The sequence below is a fragment of the Salvelinus sp. IW2-2015 genome, linkage group LG17 (assembly GCF_002910315.2).
Source record: "Salvelinus sp. IW2-2015 linkage group LG17, ASM291031v2, whole genome shotgun sequence".
Taxonomy (NCBI): domain Eukaryota; kingdom Metazoa; phylum Chordata; class Actinopteri; order Salmoniformes; family Salmonidae; genus Salvelinus; species Salvelinus sp. IW2-2015.
Window position 1 is genome coordinate 6,574,376 of NC_036857.1, and position 25,296 is coordinate 6,599,671.

General features: G+C 44.7%; 4 protein-coding genes across 4 annotated transcripts in view; 2 read left to right on the top strand and 2 right to left on the bottom strand.

The window, feature by feature from the left end:
* LOC111976448 (voltage-gated purine nucleotide uniporter SLC17A9) overlaps positions 1-8,680 on the bottom strand; it is a 28,057-nt gene extending 19,377 nt beyond the window's left edge. Inside the window, exons 1-2 of the mRNA XM_024005283.2 lie at positions 7,729-8,680; positions 6,633-6,830 (exon numbers count right to left, since the gene is read on the bottom strand). Of these exons, the coding sequence (XP_023861051.1) occupies positions 6,633-6,830; positions 7,729-7,862 (332 nt within the window). The 5' untranslated portion in view covers positions 7,863-8,680. The remainder of the gene's footprint in view (positions 1-6,632; positions 6,831-7,728) is intronic.
* Positions 8,681-8,761: 81 nt separating this feature from the next.
* LOC111976450 (glucose-induced degradation protein 8-B homolog) lies at positions 8,762-11,447 on the bottom strand. The gene is made up of 5 exons (XM_024005284.2): positions 11,357-11,447; positions 10,717-10,845; positions 10,417-10,613; positions 10,033-10,230; positions 8,762-9,694 (listed from the first exon to the last, which is right to left on the bottom strand). The coding sequence occupies exons 2-5, from the start codon at positions 10,835-10,837 to the stop codon at positions 9,521-9,523; spliced, it is 690 nt and encodes a 229-aa protein (XP_023861052.1). The 5' UTR covers positions 10,838-10,845; positions 11,357-11,447; the 3' UTR covers positions 8,762-9,520.
* A 4-nt stretch (positions 11,448-11,451) lies between these two features.
* On the top strand, positions 11,452-13,069 carry LOC111976451 (small ribosomal subunit protein uS12). Its single transcript, XM_024005285.2, has 4 exons — positions 11,452-11,540; positions 12,273-12,432; positions 12,526-12,646; positions 12,887-13,069. Exons 1-4 carry the CDS (start codon positions 11,537-11,539, stop codon positions 13,031-13,033), a joined length of 432 nt encoding a protein of 143 aa, XP_023861053.1. The 5' UTR covers positions 11,452-11,536; the 3' UTR covers positions 13,034-13,069.
* A 907-nt stretch (positions 13,070-13,976) lies between these two features.
* Positions 13,977-25,296, top strand: part of dnah12 (dynein, axonemal, heavy chain 12) — a 36,597-nt gene continuing 25,277 nt past the window's right edge. Inside the window, exons 1-24 of the mRNA XM_024006004.1 lie at positions 13,977-14,176; positions 14,361-14,448; positions 14,605-14,631; positions 14,808-14,997; positions 16,322-16,391; positions 16,544-16,702; positions 16,815-17,010; positions 17,102-17,290; positions 17,445-17,598; positions 17,721-17,812; positions 17,917-18,095; positions 18,185-18,320; positions 18,731-18,856; positions 18,985-19,119; positions 19,199-19,392; positions 19,498-19,732; positions 20,246-20,431; positions 20,570-20,770; positions 20,955-21,149; positions 21,255-21,376; positions 21,547-21,682; positions 21,796-21,942; positions 22,121-22,240; positions 24,044-24,200. Of these exons, the coding sequence (XP_023861772.1) occupies positions 13,992-14,176; positions 14,361-14,448; positions 14,605-14,631; positions 14,808-14,997; positions 16,322-16,391; positions 16,544-16,702; positions 16,815-17,010; positions 17,102-17,290; positions 17,445-17,598; positions 17,721-17,812; positions 17,917-18,095; positions 18,185-18,320; positions 18,731-18,856; positions 18,985-19,119; positions 19,199-19,392; positions 19,498-19,732; positions 20,246-20,431; positions 20,570-20,770; positions 20,955-21,149; positions 21,255-21,376; positions 21,547-21,682; positions 21,796-21,942; positions 22,121-22,240; positions 24,044-24,200 (3,619 nt within the window). The 5' untranslated portion in view covers positions 13,977-13,991. The remainder of the gene's footprint in view (positions 14,177-14,360; positions 14,449-14,604; positions 14,632-14,807; positions 14,998-16,321; positions 16,392-16,543; positions 16,703-16,814; positions 17,011-17,101; positions 17,291-17,444; positions 17,599-17,720; positions 17,813-17,916; positions 18,096-18,184; positions 18,321-18,730; positions 18,857-18,984; positions 19,120-19,198; positions 19,393-19,497; positions 19,733-20,245; positions 20,432-20,569; positions 20,771-20,954; positions 21,150-21,254; positions 21,377-21,546; positions 21,683-21,795; positions 21,943-22,120; positions 22,241-24,043; positions 24,201-25,296) is intronic.

The window sequence follows — 25,296 nt, forward strand, 5'->3', positions numbered from 1 at the left end:
TGGAGTTGAAAGCAGAGGCTTCTGAACTTGGAACTCTCCGATGACTTATTTCTGTTGACATGTCTCTGAGCTTCTCCTGCCATATGACACCAAGCTTGTAGTGTCATACCCAAGAAGACTCGAGGCTGTAATCGCTGCCAAATGTGCTTCAACAACGTACTGAGTAAAGGGTCTGAATACTTATGTAAATGTTTATTTTATTTTATTATAAATGTGCAGAAATGTCGAAAAACCTGTTTTTGCTTTGTCATTATGGGTTATTGTGTGTAGATTGATGAGGGGAAAAAACTATTTAATTCATTTTAGAATAAGGCTGTAATGTAACAAAATGTGGAAAATATCAAGGGGTCTGAATACTTGCAAAATGCACTAAATATATATATATATATATATATATATATATTGTCACTACTTCCGCCGAAGTCGTCCCCTCTCCTTGTTTGAGTGGTGTTCGGCGGTCGACGTCACCGATCTTCTAGCCATCACTGACATTTTTCATTTTCCATTGATTTTGTCTTGTCTTCCATCACACCTGGTTCCAATCCCATCAATTACATGTTGTGTATTTAACCCTCTGTTTCCCCTCACGTCCTTGTCGGTGATTGTTTGACTGTATGTTTGTTATGTGTTGGTGCGCGACGGGTTTTGTACCCACTTTGATTATTTGATATATTCTGGTTTTTGGAGTTTTGTTAACTTTTATTAAACGACTCCGTTTATACCAAGTTCGATTCTCCTGCGCCTGACTTCCCTGCCACCAACACGCACCCATTACAGAATCACCGACCCTTCTATGGAGTCAGCAGGAGAAGGTACCCCGGCCATAGAGGTGGAGGAGCGCGTCGGGGAGCATGCAGTAATACTTTACCATCTTGGTGCCGCCATGGATCGCGTTGTCCAGACAATGGACCGCTGGGAGAGACAGGGAGTTCTTCCAGCGCCTTCACCAGCACAACCGGGGTCTCCCCTGAGCGCCCCTTTCCACCTGAACCCAGTGGGATCCGTCTCTCCTTGCCACAGGAGTACGACGGCAGGGTTTCCTCCTTCAATTAAACCTCTATCTGGCCACGGTCCACCCAGCTCCATCGGATTGTGAGAGGGTGTCCGCCCTCGTCTCGTGCCTCACCGTGAAAGCCCTGGAGTGGGCCAACGCCGTATGGCGAGAGGGAGATGCGGCGTTGGAACAGTTTGAGGAGTCCAGGCGGTCTTCGACCACCCACCCGAGGGTAGAGCGGCGGGTGAGCGCCTCTACCATCTGAGGCAGGAGACGAGAAGCGCCCAGGATTTCGCCCTGGAGTTTAGGACCCTGGCTGCCGGCGCGGGATGGAACAACAGGGCCCTGATCGATCATTACCGCTGCAGTCTACGCGAGAACGTCCGTCGGGAGCTGGCCTGCAGAGACACCACCCTCTCGTTTGACCAGCTGGTGGACCTGTCCATCCGGCTGGACAACCTGCTGGCTACTCTCGGACGTTCAGATTGGGGTCTGGTTGTTCCATCCTCCCGCACCCCCTCTCCGATACCCATGGAGCTGGGAGGGGCGGTGCGCAGGGAGACCGGAGGGGGTTCCCGCTCGTGCACTATCTGTGGTGGCAGAGGTCACACTGCCGGTCGGTGCCGAGTGGGTTCCTCTGGGAATCGAGGCAGCAGGCAGGCGCGCTCTGGCGTCACCCCAGGTGAGCTGGCACCATCCTCACCCAGAGTCCTCTGCTGCACATAAGGCGCTCGACGATTCAGGCGCAGCTGGGAATTTCATATCCCCATTTGAAATCCGCTCCTTTGGGCATGGTCAAATTAAAAACATTTAAAAAAAATGATTTGTCACATACACATGGTTAGCAGATGTTAATGCGAGTGTAGCGAAATGCTTGTGCTTCTAGTTCTGACAATGCAGTAATAACCAACGAGTAATCTAACCTAACAATTCCACAACTACTACCTTATACACACAAGTGTAAAGGGATAAAGAATATGTACATAAAGATATATGAATAAGTGATGGTACAGAACGGCATAGGCAAGATGCAATAGATGGTATCGAGTACAGTATATACATATGAGATGAGTAATGTAGGGTATGTAAACATAAAAGTGGCATAGTTTAAAGTGGCTAGTGATACATGTATTACATAAAGATGGCAAGATGCAGTAGATGATATAGAGTACAGTATATACATATACATTATATTAAGTGGCATTGTTTAAAGTGGCTAGTGATAAATTTTTGATCAATTCCCATCAATTTCCATTATTAAAGTGAGCTGGAGTTGAGTCAGTATGTTGGCAGCAGCCACTCAATGTTAGTGGTGGCTGTTTAACAGTCTGATGGCCTTGAGATAGAAGCTGTTTTTCAGTCTCTCGGTCCCTGCTTTGATGCACCTGTACTGACCTCACCTTCTGGATGATAGCGGGGTGAACAGGCAGTGGCTCGGGTGGTTGTTGTCCTTGATGATCTTTATGGCCTTCCTGTGACATTGGGTGGTGTAGGTGTCCTGGAGGGCAGGTAATTTGCCCCCAGTGATGCGTTGTGCAGATCTCACTACCCTCTCACTACCCTTGTGGGCGGTGAAGTTGCCGTACCAGGCGGTGATACAGCACGACAGGATGCTCTCGATTGTGCATCTGTAGAAGTTTGTGCGTGCTTTTGGTGACAAGCCGAATATCTTCAGCCTCCTGAAGAAGGCGACTCAATTACTACCTCATCGACGGGGCGATTGATCTCCTGGTAGACGCTGCACTTACCAGGAGTTACATGTACCCCCTCTCACAGGCGGAGACGGAGGCTATGGAAACGTATGTCTCCGAATCCCTGCGTCAGGGGTACATTCGGTCCTCCACTTCACCCGTCTCGTCAAGTTTATTTTTTGTGAAGAGGGAGGGAGGTCTGCGTCCACTGACTACCGGGGTCTAAATCTGATCACGGTGAGGTATAGTTACCCGCTACCGCTCCCACCCACAGCGAGAGTCAATGCACGGGGCGCGCTTCTTCACCAAACTAGATCTCAGGACCGCTTACAACCTGGTGCGTATCCGAGAGGGAGACGAGTGGAAGACGGCTTTCAGTACCACCTCTGGGCACTATGAGTACTTCGTCATGCCGTATGGGTTGATGAATGTGCCATCAGTCTTCCAAGCTTTTGTAGAGGAGATTTTCAGGGACCTGCACGGGCAGGGTGTAGTGGTGTATATTGATGACATTTTGATATACTCCGCTACATGCGCCGAGCATGTGTCCCTGGTGCGCAGAGTGCTTGGTCGCCTGTTGGAGCATGACCTGTACGTCAAGGCTGAGAAATGCCTGTTCTTACAACAGTCCATCTCCTTCCTAGAGTATCTCATTTCCACGTCAGGGGTGGAGATAGTGAGTGATCGCATTGCAGCCGTGCGTAATTGGCCGACTCCCACCACGGTAAAGGAGGTGCAGCGATTCTTAGGGTTTGCCAACTACTACCGGAGGTTTATCTGGGGTTTTGGTCAGGTAGCGGATCCCATTACTCCACTGCTGAAGGGGTGCCCGGTGCGCTTGCAGTGGACAGCTGAGGCGGACAGGGCTTTTAGTCACGAGGGCTTTGTTTACCTCGGCTCCCGTGCTGGCCCATCCGGATCCCTCTTTGGCGTTCATAGTGGAGGTGGACGCGTCCGAGATTGGGATAGGAGCTGTGCTCTCTCAGCGCTCGGGTATGCCACCGAAGCTCCGCCCTTGTGCCTTCTTCTCGAAGAAGCTCAGCCCGGCGGAGCGAAACTATGACGTGGGGGACCGGGAGTTGTTGGATGTCATCAAGGCCTTGAAGGCGTGGAGACATTGGCTTGAGGGGGCTAAACACCCTTTTCTCATCTGGACTGACCACCGCAATCTGGAGTACATCCGGGCGGCGAGGAGACTGAACCCTCGCCAGGTAAGATGGGCCATGTTTTCCCCGTTTTGTGTTTACCCTTTCTTACAGACCAGGCACCCAGAACGTTAAGGCAGACGCATTGTCCCGGCTGTATGACACAGAGATGCGGCCCATGAATCCCACTCCCATACTCCCCACCTCTTGCTTGGTGGTGCCGGTAGTGTGGGAGTTGGACGCGGACATTGAGCGGGCGTCACGTGCAGAGCCCACTCCCCCCAGCTGGGCATCTGTACGTTCCGTCTGCTGTCCCCGACCGGCTGATCTATGTGGCCCACACGTCACCCTCCTCTGGTCATCCTGGGATCGGCCTGACGGTGCGCTGTGGGAAGCACTGGTGGCCCACTTTGGCTAAGGATGTGAGGGTTTATGTTTCCTCCAGCTTGGTGTGCACCCAGTGTAAGGCTCCTAGGCACCTGCCCAGAGGTAAGCYACAACCCTTACCCGTTCCACAATGGCTGTGGTCACACCTGTCGGTGGATTTCATAACCGATCTTCCACTTTCACAGGGTAACACCACGATCCTGGTCGTTGTGGATTGTTTTTCTAAGTTCTGTTGTCTCCTCCCTTTGCCCGGTCTCCCTACGGCCCTACAGACTGCCGAGGCCCTGTTTACTCACGTCTTCCGGCACTACGGGGTGCCTAAGGATATATTATCTGATCGGGGTCCCCAGTTCACGTCGAGGGTCTGGAGGGCATTAATGGAATGTCTGGGGGTCTCAGTCAGCCTTACCTCAGGTTTTCACCCCAAGAGTAACGGGCAGGTGGAGAGAGTTAACCAGGATGTGGGTAGGTTTCTGAGGTCTTATTGCCAGGACCAGCTGGGAGAGTGGGCAGCATTCGTGGCCTGGGCAGAGATGGCCCAGAACTCGCTCCGCCACTCCTCAACTATCCTCTCTCCCTTCCAGTGTGTTTTGGGGTATCAGCCGGTTCTGGCTCCTTGGCATCAGAGTCAGACCGAGGCTCCTGTGATGGATGACTGGTTCCGGCGCGCGGAGGAGACATGGGACGCCGCCCATGTCCACCTTTAGCGCGCCGTGCTGCGCCAGAAAGTTGGCGCAGACCGTCACCGCAGTGAGGCCCCCGTGTTCGCCCCGGGGGACCGGGTCTGGCTCTCGACCCGAAACCTGCCCCTCCGCCTGCCCTGTCAGAAGCTGGGTCCGCAGTTTGTGGGGCCATTTAAAGTCCTGAGGAGAGTGAACGAGGTATGTTAGGTTACAGCTTCTCCCCCGATTACCGCATTAACCCCTTGTTCCATGTGTCTCTCCTCAGGCCGGTGGTGGCTGGCCCGCTCCAGGAGTCTGAGGTGCGGGAGGTTCTTCCGCCCCCTCTGGACATCGAGGGGGCCCCGGCGTACTCCGTTAGTTCCATACTGGATTTGAGACGTCGGGCGAGGGGCCTTCAGTACCTCGTGGACTGGGAGGGGCATGGTCCGGAGGAGAGATGCTGGGTTCCGGTGGAGGACGTGTTGGATCCTTCTATGCTGCGAGAGTTCCACCGTCTCCATCCGGATCGCTCTGCGCCTCGCCCTCCGGATTGTCCCCGAGGTCGGTGTCGACGCGCTGCTCTACTGTCACGACTTCCGCCGAAGTCGGCCCCTCTCCTTGTTCGAGCAGTGTTCGGCGGTCGACGTCACCGATCTTCTAGCCATCACTGATCCATTTTTCATTTTCCATTGATTTTGTCTTGTATCACACCTGGTTCCAATCCCATCAATTACATGTTGTGTATTTAACCCTCTGTTTCCCCTCATGTCCTTGTCGGTGATTGTATGTTTGTGCAAGTTATGTGTTGGTGCGCGACGGGTTTTGTACCCACTTTGATTATTTTATATATTTTGGGTTTTGGAGTTTTGTTAACTTTTATGAAACGACTCCGTTTATATCAAGTTCGTTCTCCTGTACCTGACTTCCCTGCCACCAACACGCACCCATTACATATATTTTTTTATTGTGAAACACTATCATTCCATTATTACTGCATATACAGTATATAAAGGTCATTTCTGAACTTGGAATGCAAAGATATTATATGATGCTCCTTTAAAATGAATAAAGTTAATTTTCAGTTATGATTAACACAATGCTTTGCATTTTTATGTTTTCTCTTTCTGGAATACAAATTATTTCAGTTTTCTATTTGTGACACATTCGTTGACAGGTTGATGGTCACTCGACTTGATACTAAATGTTCTGGATTGTTCTCATGTTGTTTGATAGTGATTGACGCCAGAGCTACTGAAGGTACTATTAGCCAGGACACACTGATTATCATTGTATGGATGACATTATGAACACTGTGACTCTGTAGTAGCTGGCAAAGTCACTGTACATTGCTTTGACTTCGTACCAGCCTCTCAGCTTGATGTTTAGAGAACATTTGGTACTGTCTGATTAGAATATAAAGGGCCTGTCTCCACGAGGCCCGCTACATACTTTTTTTGTTGCTTCTGCTCTGGAGGGGTTCTCCCTGAATTATTGTAATGAAGCAGATAGATTTTTAATTGATATTACCAACAACTGCTCTTATTTTTGTTCACTTAAATCCCAAACAGATGTGTAAAACAGACAAAGTATTAGGCTATTTAATTCTCAGATTGCAGGTCCATCTGTGTTTAAAAGTGAATAAATGTAATGCAATGAACACTTTTTATTCCAGATATTGTATGTAGTGAGAGCAGCTGCAGGTTGTGCAAACAGGCAATAAAGTATAATCATCTCCTCTCCTTTTGTTGCCCACCTGTCGCTGACGTAGCCTCCGAGGACCTGTGTGAAGCAGTAACCCCAGAAGAAGCTACCCAGCACCATGCCCTGATCCCTCTTGGTCCAGTTGAACTTCTCCGCCATGCTAACGGCACAGATGGGCATGGCCACGCGGGCACAGTACAGCAGACAGGTCCCCAGCAGTAGCACCACCGTCCATACACGCGCCAGGGGTCTGCATAGCGGGGACAGAGGACATAAGTGTGACCAGCAGAGGACAGGGATGTGTGTGAGGGGTACATTAATGTGTTTGGTGTGTGTAAGTGACAATATGTGTGGGTGTGAGTAAGAGTAGGTGTGATATTCTCAGTAAAACCAATATCTGTGCATTTCTTCTGATTGTTTCTTGTAAATGGCAAATTGGAACTTAAACTAAACCAACTACGCGTTTTCACAGAACTTTAAACGTCTAAATTTGACTGCGCTAAACTGTGTTAACTAGATAGGTTAGGCCTAAATCTCATGATATAATTATTTGAGTGAATCTGACTGAATTCTTAGTTGGCAAGCCAAAGCAAAGATTAGGCTACCATGCCTTTATTAAAATTCTATGAATGCCTGACTATCAGACTTCCTAGACCTAGAAGCTTTTAAATTCCTCAAAGCTGTGTGTGTGTGTGCAGTTTAGTAACGTTAGCTTTAAAATAATCTTGAGACCACCAGTTGACAGGCATCTGATTAATAAGAAAGTCAAGTATTTATTTGGGAATGTCCCTCGTAGCAGTGTTACATTTGGACACAAAAGTAGCAACAAAGTATCAAAAACAAAGCTACATGTGTATGAGTGGTTGTTTTTATGTTTGCTGAAATCAAGGGAGAGAAACATTTTCAGAAAATTTAATTTGCCAATGCCAACACATTTCAGTGAACTACAGAGCAGCCGGAATCATTGCAAACTTGTATGGCATTTGCAAAATAAGGAACTAACAAGCTCTCATATATTATTCTATTATGTGTGGTTAAAAACATAAAAGGGCCTGTCATTTCATTATGGTAGTTTTACGTTGAAATTAACACTTCTAGACTGTGGGAAAAACGTGAGATTGGCTACTGAAAAATCTTCGTAAATTTACCTTGGCCAGTACGTATTCGGTTCACTCCACTTCTTCTGATGACTTCCAGCGACCCCGGTTTTGTCTGGATTTTTTTCTTTGAGGCAGACCAAATCTGGACTAGAGTTCTTTCCATGTTTTTGGAGAATTGCCATTCAACGAAAGAGGTATACGATTTGATTTGCTGTCTCCTGCACTTCACAATTCAACGCAGTAGGCTATGGAATGAGTCAAGAAAGTCGAAAAGAATAAACGCTTGAGCGATGATACCGATGTATCATTTCCTTTCGATTACCGTGTAGGCCAATCCATAATGTTACTGCCGTGTGATAAAAAGTGCACGGGTGATTAGAGACGGATCGCCTTGAGTTTGACGATAAATCCACGTGTCAGTATTTTTTTCAGCCACGCAGTTCTTCCTGCCAACAGTAGGTTACATCGGAAGCAGCATTAAAGAAGCGACTCAGTCCTTTTCAAAAAACAGCATGAATTTGGTCAGAGTGAAAATACCCAGTCTTCTTTACCCGCGGCATGGCCATCCGGTTCTAGCGCTTCATCATGACTGTGCAATATTCTAGACATTATATTCTACCCTGAATGATACCCGATCGGATTGCACAGCAAAAAAAAGGAGAAAAAACAACTAATGTCCCAGGCCTAGGATACCACAGAACGTTAGTCTATAATGGCCAAATCATCCTGAATTTCTCAACTCATGTTTGACGTTGCCCTGCTGCGATGTGATTGGCGTTGTCATCCTTGCTCATAGGACAGCCAGTGATGCTGCATAACGTATTCACAGAGTTGGTTCATCTGCCCTAGGCTGGATGAGGTATCAACTACCAAGCATCGGTAGTCGGCACCGTTATATAATAACCTGCAATCAGATAAAAAAAGAGAGATTCCTGCACACGTTGGTGCCTAAACTACATTTTTCCACCCTCTGAAAAAGTAAGCTATCGGTTAAAGGTTAAATTGCATACTGACGAGACTGAATAACACAATATCATCACATATTTTGTGGCGCAAATATAACGAACAACCTAAGCATATCAAGTGTTCCAAAATAGTATTTTATTCCATAATGTAAATAATCCAGTTGCAAAACTGTCAACATTAACTAAATGTATGTCTCTGTATGTATTCACATTATTATCTTGTTGGTTCAAGATAACACAGGATGAATGCTAAGGTTGAAACAAAACCCTGACAACATTACAGGGTACTGGCAGCTTAGCATTCAGTCAGTACCCAGCTTTGGCCCCTACTCTAGAATTCACGAGAAACTGAAATGTGCATGTTTTTTTGTTGAGAAAAACAAAATGTACTGTAATTGACAGCGGACCACAGCAATGGGAACCAATCATTCTACCCCAACACCACACCCTCATTCATTTCTGTTTATAGGTTAACACATTATAGTCCCAAGAGCCTAATTTAGGCTTTAACACACCATCCATATGCAAAGATGGCTAACTTTCCCTGCCAGTAGACAGAAAAAAAATAGTGTAACTGAAATCTGCAAAAAGGAAATGTTCATATACAACTATCTATTGCAGACATGAAACAAAAGTCTTATAATTTTACTTCATTAAAATACAAGGGTTTATATTTCAGATATTGAAGTATCAGGCAGCAAGTCACTTTAAAATACAAACTATCCAGTTTGATAACATGGACTGTACAAAGTCTCACAAAAAGCAACCCACACAAAGAAAGAAGAAATATTGTTTCAGTCAGTCTCTGTCAGAATATAAATAGGTAGGAGGGGAGTCCAATTAGTTTCCACCAGCATACACAGCCTGGTGTCCTCTCACTTTGGGTCCTCGATCGTGCCCTTGCTGAGGTCTGTCATTTTGGGGTACTTGACTTTCTTTTGGTCAAGTTCGTTCTGAGCCCACAGGAGCAGTTTGAGGAGCTTGGCCAGTTTGGGCGTTGACTCTCTGTTTTCGTAGTCCAGCACAGACTGGTTCACTTCACTCCACACCTTCAGGAAGCACACAGTGGACAGGAGGTATATTAAATCAGCATCAGGTATAGGTTAAAAAAAAATATGTCTAGAAGGGATACAGCTTTTGTCAAAGTAACGTCAAATGTAGAATTTTTGTGCATCTTAGCTAACCCTAATGCTTTTCCTAACTTTAATTCTCCTAACCTGCAGCGTAAATTCTCCTAAGCGACTACGAAAAGTCAAATCTGAGAAAACCACTATCCCATCTAGTCAAAACCAAAGTTCATATACTGACAAAATACTGAAATAGTAGTAGAAACTTGCAATATGCACGTTATCTATTTCTGGATTATGATAAGTGAGAATAAACACACCTTCTGCCTCTGCATTGTGTTGAGAAGGTCTCCGAAGGGTGACTCCTCAGGGTTGTCGAAGGCCAGCAGGGCCAAGGTTCTCTCCATCTCTGTCAGACACTCTCTACTCTCCTCCCCCTGCTCTGCCAGCTGGGACTGAGCAAACTCTAGTGCTGCCTCAGTCTCCCTCAGACGGATCAGCTCAATCAGGTGCTGCTGCTGCAGAGGGTAAGAACAGTATGCAGGAACGGTCAAGGGAGGAAAAGGAATATGGACAAAAAACAGTGGAGGGAATAAGGAGACAAAAAGGAGAGAGAGAGGAACATATGGCAATGATTGAAGAAAACGGCAAACAAAATACGACTGACAGAAGAATTATAACGGGAGAGGCAATCTGCTTTTTACCTGTAGGTGAAAGTACAGGTAGCGGTTTGTGTCGAGCAGTTCTGGGTGCATGCTGTTGATGAGTGCGATGGCCTCCTGTATCTGTCCCTTCAGGATCATCTCCCGGATCTTTATCCTCTCGTCCAGAGAATCCAGGTCCACACTGGGCTCAATCCCAGACTCCATACGGAACTTCTCAGCTGCCTCCTTAAACCCCTCTGTTCAAACCAAAGATATACAATTCTCTGTTTAGATCAGGAAAACTAACATCTACCTGTTACCTGGTTTTTTATTGTATGTCTGTGTGTATGGTTACTATACCTGTCACCAAGTAGTTCATGATGAGCCTGTTCATGTCGGCCCTCTGAATGTGGACATTGTTGAGCTTCTCCATCCACTCTTCTCTCGTTATGTCCTCCGGCTTTTCACTATAACTCATCATGAATTGTTCTACAAAAAACATGTCCCCCCCATCATTGCCATGTTCATTGTAATTTGGCTAAAACTAAGGCTGAATGTTGAACACTGCAGTTAACTACTATGGATTGTCAGCTGTACAGTACACTTAATTATTATAGGTTCAACATGCCTTATCATATAGCACATGAAAGCATGGTTAGAAAATGTAGAATAATGACCATGCTGTAAAATTGTTGTATGAGATTTCCATGGACGTCATCTTAACGCCAATAAAGTATTCGTAAATAACGTAGGGGATAACTAAGTGAGTGTCATTTAGTATAAGCCGGAAGCTCAATAATGTTACTGCGGCCTTCGATGAAAACCACAACATTGAAGCCTTAAACTCAGCCGCTATCAAGCAAAACAACGCCGTCTATTTGCCCTCACAGAATTTGTACAAGATAGAAATATGTACAGGGTCAGTTTAGTAACGTGAATATCTATTCGTACGAGTCAACTGTATTTTGGAAAAGCAAATATATTATTTTAAATACTGTACCTGATATTTTGCTGCTACTATTCAGCGGTAGCAATCAAGAGCGTCACACAGGAAAGCTCACGAGACTCACGGGATTTCATTGATTCCCCCAAAATGATTGGTTAGAGACTGCGATGACGCCTGGGTCATGTGGTAAGAATCGTGCGTGCGGCTTTTTTTCAGTACTCGGACACTGAAGCAATGGGTGAGTACCCAATATTCACATTGGAATAATAGGTTTATTTGATTGATCTAATTCACAAAAACTTTCTTGACAGTAGACACAATATGATATTATGTCATCACACCATGTAGAGATGATTGTCGTTTATTATACCATACGAAAAGATGGCAGCACCAGCCACATGTAGCTAGCTGCCACATGTGAGAAAGACATTTCTGATATGAAAATGGATATCTAGTGGGTTAGAGATGTCAACTAGCTAGCTAGCTACCTTAAAAACAAAACTCCCCTTCAGTGTCCATAAAGGGTACATAATGTTGTAGGGTGTTCGTTGGCTTATCTGGCCTCTTCTTGGCAGCTGCTTTCCCTCCTCGCTTCTGCGATGCTGTGAGCACGCCAGATAATGATGCAGTCCTTACATTCATAGACCACTAGATATTCCTGTCCTTACTCAATGTGCATGACGGAGGAAATATGGTTCAATTGTATACTTGTGGTGTATTATATTGATACTAGCACCTGCTATCTTTAAACTCAATCTGATTGTTTTCTTCGAGCCACATAGCCATGAAATCCATAACCATTCTAGTCACTACCTACCACTGCTGTTCAACATAGCCAATTCCCACGTTGGCGCTGACATGACCTGTAGAAGAAGCATGCATTGATAATTGTATTAGTTGTCAGTCAGTCTAGGGCAGTCATTTGGCCTAATCCTTCATACTGTCCATTTTGCGCCTCCTCTTTCTCCAGGCAAGTGCCGGGGTCTGCGTACAGCCAGGAAACTGCGTAACCATCGCAGGGAGCAGAGATGGCATGACAAACAGTATAAGAAGGCTCACCTGGGCACTGCCCTGAAGGCCAACCCATTCGGAGGGGCATCTCATGCCAAAGGCATTGTGCTTGAGAAAGTGTAAGACAACACTGTAATTTAGCCTATTACGTCATACTGTATGTTTTGGCTTCCACAATTAGCTAGCTCAAAACCATCTCTCCTTCTCCCTAGGGGTGTTGAAGCTAAGCAGCCCAACTCTGCCATCAGGAAGTGTGTCAGGGTGCAACTCATCAAAAATGGCAAGAAGATCACAGCTTTCGTCCCCAATGATGGCTGTTTGAACTTCATTGAGGTAAGATGTCTACCTGCAAAGACTTTTCTATTTCTCACCACATCTCTCTATTTCACATGACTCATCAAAGGTACATTTTATTTTCTCAATATCATCCATATATACTTTTGATTTTGTTTTATTATAAATTGGTCATCTGATCTTTGGATTCTGTCATCTTTGGACTACCTGCACATAATTGTTAATTGTCAGGCATTTCATCATAACCACTGTTTTCAAATCCTCTTCCCCTCTCATCAGGAAAACGATGAGGTGTTGGTGGCAGGATTTGGTCGGAAGGGGCACGCCGTTGGTGATATTCCTGGTGTCCGCTTCAAGGTGGTCAAAGTAGCTAATGTCTCACTACTGGCCCTTTACAAAGGCAAGAAAGAAAGACCTCGATCATAGAATGTATACACTCAAACAATAAAAAGTGGAAAATGACTTTTGATGTGTCTGTCCATTTTTCTAGGTGTTTATGGGGATATGATTTTCTTTTTTAAATGATATGCCTTAGACTTTAATATTTTCTATAGGGTTTGTAGTTTTGCATTAAATTGAGTAGACACAAGTATAAAGGAAGCTGAACTGGATAGACACTAGTTGCTTGGTTACATTTGTGACTTTTTTTTATTGAACCTTTATTTCATCAGGGAGTCATAATGAGACCAAGGTCTTTTACAGATGAGCCCAGAAGTACAGAAATGCACACATCAAAAAGAAAAGTCATACAAAACAAACACATGGTGGGATAATGGTATTGTTGCAAAGTATTCTTTATGCACCTAAAATGTCCACATGCATAAATTGAAATGCATGATAGATAAAGCCACACATTGAGAAAATGTGCATTCTGCAATCAGCAGCAGTGTGCTGTGCTTCCAGCAGGGGTATCCATATGGTTGTTTACAGTTTCTATAGCAACGGACTTGTTTTTCCTCCACTTTCAAGCAACTGAATTCTGCATAGACAGGAGTTACATACAAATATTAACAAAAGAGAGCAGGGGTAAGTTATACACATTGCATGCAAACCTTGCAATTTTTTTTACATTTCACTTGAAGTAAACTCTCGACTATAGTTATGAATGTACATTTAATGAGTAACTCAACGATTCTTCAAACTAGCATGGCTAGCTAGCCACACCAACGATTTAAACTTCGAAGGTACACCGTTAACATTAGCATAAGCAAGCAAGGCAAGTGCTTATTGATTTAATAAATTACTTTTGACTTTTTTATATAAAACAATTATGGCAGAAGAAATGCATTGGCTGTGTTTGCAACTAAAATGAAATGTTAACTGATGGTTCAACAGGCTAAGGGTTTTGCAATGTTGTTAGTGTCTTCCTTCAGTAGTACCTGAGATGCCTACCTCCGCAGGGGTGTTCAAGCCACCCATGGGAGATGGCCTGAACCAGTACCCTGTCCTGCCACCCATCCCAAGCACACATTTGCAGGAGGGGGCTGCAGAGGACGAGATGACTGTGCAGAAGAAGCTGCTGAGGCACAGGAGAAGTAAACAGCAGCAACAGCAGTTGCATAAGATCCTGTATGTCCCTTGAACTTTTTGTTATTAAATGTCAAGCCATAAAGTCACTTAACTGGTATAGTACTGAGATATTTAGGATGACAATACACATGATGATTGTCATCCCCTGTTTCAATTACAATGAGTCAAATGCAAGTCGTTTTTGGTTGCTGTAGTATTCATATTGTGCTCTTTACTCTTGTAGGGTTGCTAGTGCAATGCAGGCATACAAGAACGCTAAGGAATTAAGAGCAGTGGCTCCCACGTCCCCTGAGCCAGAGTTCCCCCCTTCTGTGAGATATAATGCTTTCTTATTGAGTTTATCAGGCGGATCTCTTACAGACACCTGTTATGCTAATGCATGTCAATTTACTGCATACATTCTGAGTTTCGCTGCAGGTAATTCTCGTGTCAAGATTTCTCAAAGTTGTCACCTCTTTATTTCACAGATGAGCAGTGAAGACCGAAGGCGTAGAGTAAGTTGGCTGCTTTTTGTTTTGTTAAGTCCCTTCTGGTCTCTGAAAATTGGGTCTTTTGTTTTTTGTGAGATGCCAACAAAATACTATGTTCCTAGTTATTTGTGTTAAAAATCAAAAGTATCAACCTATTTTCCTATTTCCGCACTGCCGCTCCATTGTGGCCACACCTATAGTTGAACTACATGTTCCTGAAGGAGTGTGTGGAGGGCAGTCCTGTGGTGCCCATCCAGCAGCAGTGGCTAGATGCCATGCTGACCCGCATTCCTCCCCAGCTGCGTGTGGGCCCCGGGAGAGACGAGCTGCTGCAGGAGCTATGTAGGGAGGTCAGCGAAAACTTCCTCAGCGGGATGGTCAAACACACAGGTGTGTGTATTCATGTCTATCTCTGTGTGTTTAGACTTGAGACATTTTTATTGAAGTGTCACTCCACAATTATATAATAATTCCAAATACAGAATTCTTTTAACCACATTGTGGGTCACTCTAATTGACTTTTGAGACACTAAAAGACAATCATTGTCAAACATGGTACAGGCGTAATCTGTATTAAATTACATCATCTATACATACACATGTATGCATAAACCAAAAAAACTAAGAATAAAGGGACAGTTAGGCACTTATAAAGAAACATCTCAGTTGAAGTATAAGGTTGCAGGCTTTGGCGCAGGCATTTACATTGTTACCTGATAAAAGTTGATACATTTTATTATTTTCATCTAGACTGTTAAAATTATAATTTTGGCTGGATAGCTGACATAACAGATTATCCCTAATGTCACTGTATAGCCCACAGTAAAGCAAGACATGAACTTCTGTTTCAATGGAACCATGGTTACAAAAAGTACATACTGTACACATTTATCTAAGGGAGTGTTTGTGTCTCAATAGTGAGAGGGGCCACACTCCACATCTACATTTTGCAAAAGAGCTTCGATATTGGAATTGCAGGAAATTAGCTTTATAACTGCAAAAATGTATTTCCACCCAATGGCAAAATGTGTAGAATTGCAGGAAATTTGCTTTAAAATAGCAAAAAAATCTCTCTGCCCCATGGAAAAATGTGTAGAACTGTAGAAAACGTGCATTAAAACTGCAACATCTTATCTACGCCCCATAACAAAATGTGTAGAATTGCAGGACATTCACTTGAAAATGTACATTTTTCTCTCTGCCGTCACGAGGGGGGCCACTAAAATATTTTCCCGCTTGGTGAAGGAGCCCCCCAACCAAATCTCGCTTAAAGCCCCCAAAAGGCTAGAGCCGGCCCTGGGGTTATGTCCCTAAAGTTTTTAAAAAGCAGTAGGTGTGCAGTTTGTTCCTTTCGGGTTTGTCTATCAGTTGGTACCATTTTAGTTCATTGCTCTCTAAAAGTGTTGATTTAAAAGTATTTCAGTCATTTCTAGAATACACATTGTCTGTATCAGTGAGCTGAGTCATATGGATGAAGATGAAAAAAGGCTTTGACATGAAAAATATTTCTTTGCAAGATCACTAGCACCCAAAAATATGTTTACATTCATTTGGTGTGGTCTCTGCCATTTTTTACCAACACATAGCCACTGGTGATGCCATAGAGTTTTGTAGACCATATCGCCTTGAATAGCAGCGTTATATTATTTAGTTTTTAGCCATATCATGTCGTAGATTGTGTCTCACATCAGTATTTACAATCTGTCCCCTTTAGTGAGTACTGTGCTCCAGAAACCACAGATGAAAGGGACAGTTCTGGCAAGACATAGAACTCCATCAGCAAAGTGAGTGTCTCAACAATACACACCCAGCATGTTCATAACTAATCAATACACCACAGAGACGGATTGGAATATTGTGGCAAATAATGTGCCATTTATTGATTTAATTTTTGATTAATCATATTTTGTCAATTATACTTAATATTTATTTGCAGGGCTCTCGATTTCTCCAGACCATGGCATGACAGCTTTGTGAGAAGTCACAAGGAGATAAAGGAGAGTTTACACATTCTTCATCCAGTGATGAGGATAATCCTGGACATCGGCTATGGTGCATTTTCACATCTGCTATTGGTTGATCTTACTGACTGCAGGTAAAATTGTTCTATCACAGCACCACAAGTATAAGAATAAACACCTGATTTTCTTCAATTTCTGTCTTCACATATGTTTTTATTATGTATTATTCTTTTGTGCTGTGGTAAGGTCCACGGGACCTGTAGCCTGCGAGAGCCTGAAGCACAAATTGGCAGTGGAGTGTGAGAGGATCGAGGAGCGCATCATGAACACCTGGTTTCCCAAGGTCATCCACCTGCTGACCAGCAAGGACATGCTGCAGGGGGTCAGAGCCGAGAAACTGGACTCTTTCTACAACTGTGTCTCCACACTTATCTCCAACCAGGTGAGAAGGTGAGGTTTTGATCAGTACTGGTGTTTTTAGGAGCAAGTCCAGCTTATCTTGATGTTCTGTTTTTGGTTGCGTTTTTCCACAGTTAAGATCCTTAGTGGAGAGAAGCGTGGAAGACTTTGTCAGCATATTCAATCCGTGCAATGTCTACCAGTTGCCTCTCTTCCGCATGGATCTGACTTTTGATGATGAGAAGATGGAATTCTATCCCAGCTTCCAGGACCTTGAGGAATCTGTTTTAGAAATTCTGAACCTGATCACCAACACCATGCAGGTATGAATCTCACGAGTGTGTCAGGATATTCTTTGTCACACAAATTAATATGCTTCATAATCAGTGTGAATAAATATGTATTTGATCATAGTCCATATTTGGCTTTTCATCTTGTTGGTGACAAATCACTCCTATCTCTGATGTGGCTTCACAGAAAGTCCAGACGGTCCAATCTTGGCTGGCTGAGGCCAACAGCTCTGTAATTGATGCCAGACTGGCGGACCATGTCCTGCTATGGGCTCAGACCACCATAAGGTCTGCCGTACGTAAGAACCTGGAGGAGCCTTATAAACACTTCCAGAACTATGGTGAGAAACTAACATTCTAATGTATATCAATTCAAGAGAACTGAATAGCCCAGCTACTTGGTTGAATGAAAGTGAATATTGTGAAGGTTTATCTGTCCTAAACCCTCGTTGCTTCTTTACAGTTGACAACTATGATTGGCTGGTCAATGGGACAGCACAGGGTATAGTGGACAGGTTCGTTGAGGAGGAACACTCTTTTGATGAGTATACTGAGGTAAGGGAGAGCAACACAGAGGTCAGGTTTGATAGCTACACATTTTGTATCTGGAGTAGTATATGGTATGAATGTAATATGTGTGTCTGTGTCTTGTTCCACAGAAAGTGGAAGAGTTCTGTGTCCTGTCTAAGGAGATTGTCAGTCTGCCGGCGATAGCCCACTTTGCCATGGTGCGTCTGGACTGTGAGGAGCTGAAACAAGGGCTGGTCAAGACGGCTAAGACCTTTGCTCAGATACTCCTGGAGAAACTAATCACCAACCACAGAGAGCACTGTCTGCAGTAAGATCACAGATTGATCCACCATTTATAAATACAGTAAATAATTGTCATATTCAGTGCAAATCTTCCTCCTCTGTGCCTCTGCCAAGGATCTGCCAGGAGTTTGAGAACATCAAGGAGAAAGCCCTGAAGGTTCCTGAGACCACGGAGGACATGACTGACATGATAGCTTACATTGGTCATGCCAAGACAAAGGGCATTGAGGAGCTCAATGCCAAAATAATGGTAAGTAGCTGATGAACAAGGGTCTAATCCTGTCTTAATACTCATGTAGTGCATAATTGGGAAAGGGGGATACCTAGTCAGTTGTCCAGCTGAATGCATTCAACTGAAATGTGTCTTCTGCATTTAACCCAACCCCTCTGAATCAGAGAGGTGCGGGGGGCTGCCTTAATCGACATCCATGTCTTCAGCGCCTGGGGAACAGTGGGTTAACTGTCTTGCTCAGGGGCAGAACGACAGATTTTTACCTTGTCAGCTCTGGGATTCGATCCATCAACCTTCCGGTTACTAGGCCCAACGCTTTAACCACTAGGCTAATTGACTTGCAGTAAATACTGTGTAACTACTGTGCAACTACTGTGTAACTGTGTGAAACTCATCATGAGCCTCTGTACCCTTTTATCTTCTGGCAGGAGACCCACCACAGACTGAACTACCTGTTGGACGTCCACATCTTTGACCCAGAAGACCTTGAGTTGAACTCTACAGTCCTCATCTGGCCACAAAAGATATACCCTGTGTTCGATCTCAATGATGAGGTAACATATTCCTTCATTCTGGATAAAGCAAAAACATTTTGCATGTCAGTGAAGGGGGTAATTAAGCCCTTCCACTACCATTATTGCTTTATGAAGAAAGAACAATCTTGTGCTGCGTCCTTCCCCAGGTGATGTTGAAGGCCAAGCAGAAAGGAGAGCAGGAGCTGCTGTGCCGTAGAGAGAGGCTGATGCTGGAGCTAGAGAAGCTAGGACGCAGAATGGAGGAGTTTGCAGAGTGCTCCGAGCTGGACATGATGCAGCAGGTAACAGCACAAGCGCTCTGGAAAGTGTCTGATGATTAACATTTCAGCCCATTTAGACTGATCTTTACCTTTTGATCAGTATGTGACTGATGTAAGGACAGTCCAGAAAAGGCTTCAGGATGCCGAGGAGGCCATCGACTTCATCAACAAAGAAGAGACTCTGTACAAATGGGACCTGTCGTCTTATCCCGTGGTGGAAGTCATCAAGGAGAGCATCGAGCCCTACCAGAAGCTCTTTGGCCTGGTACTGAAGTGGCAGCGCACTGAGAAGAGGTCTGTGGGCTGTTTAGGTTGTTGTCACTCTCTCTATGTCATGTAATATGCCGTAGGTCCGAAAACAATGTATGGTTGCTTCATGTCCCTGTCTGAAATGTTCAGGTGGATGGACGGCTCCTTCTTGGACCTGAATGGAGAGAGCATGGAGGTGGAGGTGGACGAGTTCTTCAGGGAGATATACAAGATGCTCAAGTTCTTCCAGCAGAAGCAGAAGAAGGCAGAGCAGATGGCGGGAGGAGGGGTGAAGAGGAGGCCTGGGGAGGAGGACCCGGGGAAGCAGGAGCGCCCCACTGCACTCATCTGCTCCACAGTCATGGAGCAGGTCAAGGACTTCAAGGTAACTCCGTGGAAACAATTACCATGTGATAACTTTTGTTTAGTGTTGGTCGGTTGTTTGTGGGGTTATAATGGATGTTTATACTATAGACCAGTGGTATTCAAAGTCGGCATCACTGCGGTGGGGTCGCCAAAATTAAAACAACATTTTCTAGGAACAAAAATTAAGAGTATAGATTATTGTATAGGACATTGTACAAAAGTTTTTGAGAATGATAATTTGAAGAAGATAAAAAAATGTTGAGTAAATGTATTTATTGGTTTCTTTTCATTTTGATGAGATATAAGCATTGAAGGTTATTTATTGATGTAAAAATTGAAATTTACAGATTTTTAAGGTTGTGTCATTAGATTTTGGGTGGTGTCGCAAGAAATTATTTGGCAAAAAATTAAAAATTCTGCCGTAAAAAATTGGGTCCCTGCTGAAAAAGTTTGAATACCACTGTTATAGACCATAGATATACTGTAGATGTATGACCTAATGACTTGACTTCTACTGCGTTTTTATTCCCAGGAGCACATCCCCACGGTGTCCATTCTGTGTAACCCAGGTATCAGGGCTCGCCACTGGGTTCAGATATCTGACATTGTGGACTATGACCTCACGCCTGACTCTGGCACCACCCTGCGGAAAGTGCTCAAGCAGAACCTCACCCCGTACCTCGAGCAGTTTGAGACCATCAGTGCTGCTGCCAGCAAGGTGAGAAAATGGGGATCATTTAATGAGAGAGACTTGTGTGACATGGGATAGCCCACAACTAAGGATGTTCTGAACTGAAAAGCTCTAGTGTGAAAAGCCTACTTAAAGGGCTGATGAATATCTTCATTTCTCTTACAGGAATTCTCTCTGGAGAAGGCCATGCAGACCATGGTGGAGGTTTGGGATGGAGTCTCCTTCCACCACCACCCCTACAGGGAGTCTGGGGTGTCCATCCTCACCGCCGTGGACGAGATCCAGACCATGCTTGACGACCAGATTGTGAAGACCCAGACCATGAGGGGCTCACCCTTCATCAAGCCCTTCGAGAGTGAGATCAAGGTGGGCTTTATGTCAAAGCAACACTTCTTGTCCTCCCTCTCTATTTCTCACCCTGGATAAATGCTTCCTGTAGGTGCTCTTCCTCAAATCCTAACCTTAACCATTATTGGAGAAAACGCTAAGCTGACCCTAGAACAGCATCCAGGGGCGATTTGTTCCTACTCTGATCCTCTTTGTGTGTCAGGTGTGGGAGGAGCGTCTGATCCGTATCCAGGAGACCATAGACGAGTGGCTGAAGGTGCAGGCCCAGTGGCTCTATCTGGAGCCCATCTTCTCCTCCGAGGACATCATGCAGCAGATGCCTGAGGAGGGGCGGCTCTTCCAGACCGTCGACAAGCACTGGAAGGAGGTCATGAGGCACTGCGTCAAGGACCCCAAGGTAGGACAGCTTTTAGGTGGCATCACAGGTGCCAGTATGGGGAGGATAAAGGGGTCTTTATAAGGGATGTCTTTGAGTGTACATAGCTATTTTGAATTTGTGCAGATATTGTCAGCGACCTCATTGCCTGGCCTGCTTGAACGACTCCAAGATTCCAACAACCTTCTGGATAAAATCATGAAGGGACTGAACGCCTACCTGGAGAAGAAACGACTCTTCTTCCCTCGGTAATGAAATGTACAGTATTTTGAAATGTTTGTCTCTAGTTGTGCAAGAATTCAGATTTAATTCCTTTCCCTCTCTCCCATTCCTTCACCTCCCTCCCATTCCTCCACCTCCCTCCCATTCGTCCACCTCTCTCCATTCCTCCGTCTCCCTCCCATTCCTCCACCTCCAGCTTTTTCTTCCTGTCCAATGATGAGATGCTGGAGATTCTGTCAGAGACCAAGGACCCGTTGCGCGTGCAGCCCCATCTGAAGAAGTGCTTTGAGGGCATCGCCAAGCTGGACTTCCTCCCTAACCTGGACATCCAGGCAAGTAGATCGATCAGTGGAAGCAGATCATGTTAACTTAATTTACTAGAAAAGCAGTGAAGTTTTTCTCCATCCATTAATCCATTTATCTATCCATCCACCCATCCCTCCAGGCCATGTACAGCAGTGAGGCGGAGCGTGTGCAGCTCATCCAACTGATCTCCACCTCAGAGGCACGGGGAGCCGTGGAGAAGTGGCTGGTGCAGGTGGAGGACATCATGCTGCGCTCCGTCAGGGACGTGGTTGCCCGCTCCAGAGTGGTGAGATTACTCCACCACTACCATATATATATAAAGTATGGTATGATGGGACACAGTACAAAAGCGTATAGTGTAATCGGATATTCTACTATTACCGTATATATGCTAGAAAAAAATATGATGCCAAACTAAGATGTTCTTACCAAGAGAGATTACATCCTCCCTCCTGTGTGTGTAGGCCTACGGTGAGACCCCTAGGAGTCAGTGGGTTAGGGAGTGGCCTGGCCAGGTGGTGCTCTGCACCTCTCAGATCTTCTGGACCCTGGAGGTCCATGAGGCCATCGGAGGAGGAGCTCAGGTAGGGGCACCAGGACACGCATCACTGTCATCTCTACCATGATGACCATTACCAAATATACAGTTGAAGTCAGAAGTTTACATATACTTAGGTTGGAGTCATTGAAACTCGTTTTTCAACCACTCCACAAATTTCTTGTTAACAAACTATAGTTTTGGCAAGTCGGTTAGGACATTTACTTTGTGCATGACAGAAGTCATTTTTCCAACAATTGTTTACAGACAGATTATTTCACTTATAATTCACTGTATCACAATTCCAAGTTGACTGTGCCTTTAAACAGCTTGGAAAATTCCAGAAAATTATGTCATGGCTTTAGAAGCTTCTGATAGGCTAATTGACATAATTTGAGTCAATTGGAGGTGTACCTGTGGATGTATTTCAAGGCCTATTTTCAAACTCAGTGCCTCTTTGCTTTACATCATGGGAAAATCAAAAGAAATCAGCCAAGACCCCAGAAAAAAATGGTACACCTCCACAAGTCTGGTTCATCCCTGGGAGCAATTTCCAAATGCCTGAATGTACCATGTTCATCTGTATAAACAATAGTATGCAAGTATAAACAACAACATACCATCTTACCGCTCAGGAAGGAGACGCGTTCTGTCTCCTAGAGATGAACGTACTTTGGTACGAAAAGTACATATCAATCCCAGAACAACAGCAAAGGACCTTGTGAAGATGCTGGAGGAAACAGGTACAAAAGTATCTATATCGATAGTAAAACGAGTTCTATGTTGACATAACCTGAAAGGCCGCTCAGCAAGGAAGAAGCCACTGCTCCAAAACCACTTATACAAAAGCCAGACTACGGTTTGCAACTGCACATGGGGACAAAGATTGTACTTTTTGGAGAAATGTCCTCTGGTCTGATGAAACAAAAATAGAACTGTTTGGCCATAATGACCATCGTTATGTTTGGAGGATAAAGGGGGAGGCTTGCAAGCCGAAGAACACCATCCCAACCGTGAAGCATGGGGGTGGCAGCATCATGTTGTGGGGGTGCTTTGCTGCAGGAGGGACTGGTGCACTTCACAAAATAGATGGCATCATGAGGAAAGGAAAATTATGTGGATATATTGAAGCAACATCTCAAGACATCAGTCAGGAAGTTAAAGCTTGGTCACAAATGGGTCTTCCAAATGGACAATGACCCCAAGGATACTTCCAAAGTTGTGACAAAATGGCTTAAGGACAACAAAGTCAAGGTATTTGAAGTGGCCATCACAAAGCCCTGACCTCAATCCTATAGAACATTTGTGGGCAGAACTGAAAAAGCGTGTGCGAGCAAGGAGGCCTAGAAACCTGACTCAGTTACACCAGCTCTGTCAAGAGGAATGGGCCAAAATTCACCCAACTTATTGTGGGAAGCTTGTGGATCCTAACTGACCGAAGGCAGGGAATTTTTACTTGGATTAAATGTCAGGAATTGTGAAAAACTGAGTTTAAATGTATTTGGCTAAGGTGTATGTAAACTTCCGACTTCAACTGTAGCTATGTCATACGCTCATGCAATTCAAACGGCCACTTCAGTGTTTCCTCTATATTCATTTAGCAGCGGTGACCTAATATATATATTTCTGCCGAGATGCACTTTTAAATGCATAGTCGTTGGCTCAATGACTGGAAGTCTATGGAAACAGCTAGCATGTCAATGCGCTAACGCTAGTAACAATGCAATCAATCCCCTACCCCCCTGCTACCCTTGCCTTCACTGCTGAAAAAAATCCTAGGGAAACACTGCCACTTAGTTGAGGAGATTTGTATGATAGTCAGCACACTAAGAAATGCATTGCTCTTTAGGGTCTAAAGAAATACTACCAGCAGTTACAGAGCCAGCTGAAGGACATAGTGGAGCTGGTGAGAGGCAAGCTGCCCAAGCAGACTCGCACCACGCTAGGGGCTCTGGTCACCATCGATGTCCACGCCAGGGATGTGGTGATGGACCTGATAGACAAAGGTAATGTTCAGTAGGCTTTAGTAAATTGGTATATGGTACAATGCTGTTATAATATACACCATGAAACGAAATGGAACTGATATCAGATATGTACAGTGCGGTGTCCCTCAGAGCAGTTGCCTTAGGCCGTTACTTTTATCATTGTTTTTATACGAAGCTATGTATGCGGGTGATTCCACACTCTACATGTCAGCACGCAAAGCCAGAGAGCTCACTGAAATTCTAAATAAGGAGTTACAGTCAGTGATTATTAATAAACTGGTCTTAAATACATCTAAAACTAAAAGCATTGTATTTGGTTCAAAACATTCTCTAAAACCTGAACCTCTACTGGTTGTTACATGAAAGGTGTGACCATTGAGCATGTTGAGGAAGCGAAACTCCTACGTATAACATTGGATGGTCAATTATCATGGTCAAGTCATATTGACAAAGTTGTTGTGAAGATTTTGTTCTGTGTTTTTGTCACAAAAATCAACTGTACTAGTTGTTCAGGCTCTGGTCTTTTCCCATCTTGATTACTGTCCGGTAATAAGGTGCAGCAAATCCCCTATTCGGACGGGATTAGTTTTACTTTTACTTGGGGAGGTCGGGTAATGTAATTATGTGCAAGAGCACAAACCACCAATACATTTTAGTCCCATCTGAATCTGCCGTGTCAGTCATTTTTACATGGCAGGAGAGTAACAATTCCTGTTACGGCTCTCGTTGGTGGTAGGAAGAGTGGACCAAAGCGCAGTGTGGAAAGTGTTCATGATTCTTTTATTTCAAAATCACTCAAACAAAATAACAAATGTGAAAACGAAAGCGCACAGTTCTGTCAGGCAGAAAACACGAAACAGAAAACAAGATCCCACAAAACCCAAAAAGAAAATGACAACTTATGTATGATCCCCAATCAGAGACAACGATAGACAGCTGCCTCTGATTAGGGAAAACACAACGGGCAGTTTAACTTCTCGGTGAAGGCTCCCCCCCACTTTTGGTGGTGCCTCTGGCTGCAGGGATCATTGCCGGGGCCTCCGGACCGCTAGATCGTCGCCGCAGGCTCCGCGCCTGTGACCATCGCAGCAGGCTCCGATGGGGGACCGGATCG

Excerpts from the sequence above, each read along its gene's own strand:
- LOC111976450 (XM_024005284.2), bottom strand. The coding sequence starts at position 10,837 with ATGATGAGTTATAGTGAAAAGCCGGAGGACATAACGAGAGAAGAGTGG. Across the intron at positions 10,614-10,716 it reads CATGAACTACTTGGTGACAG|AGGGGTTTAAGGAGGCAGCT; the intron begins GTATAGTAACCA and ends TGGTTTGAACAG. Across the intron at positions 10,231-10,416 it reads ACCTGTACTTTCACCTACAG|CAGCAGCACCTGATTGAGCT; the intron begins GTAAAAAGCAGA and ends TACCCTCTGCAG.
- LOC111976451 (XM_024005285.2), top strand. Across the intron at positions 12,433-12,525 it reads GGCATTGTGCTTGAGAAAGT|GGGTGTTGAAGCTAAGCAGC; the intron begins GTAAGACAACAC and ends CCTTCTCCCTAG. Across the intron at positions 12,647-12,886 it reads GCTGTTTGAACTTCATTGAG|GAAAACGATGAGGTGTTGGT; the intron begins GTAAGATGTCTA and ends CCCTCTCATCAG.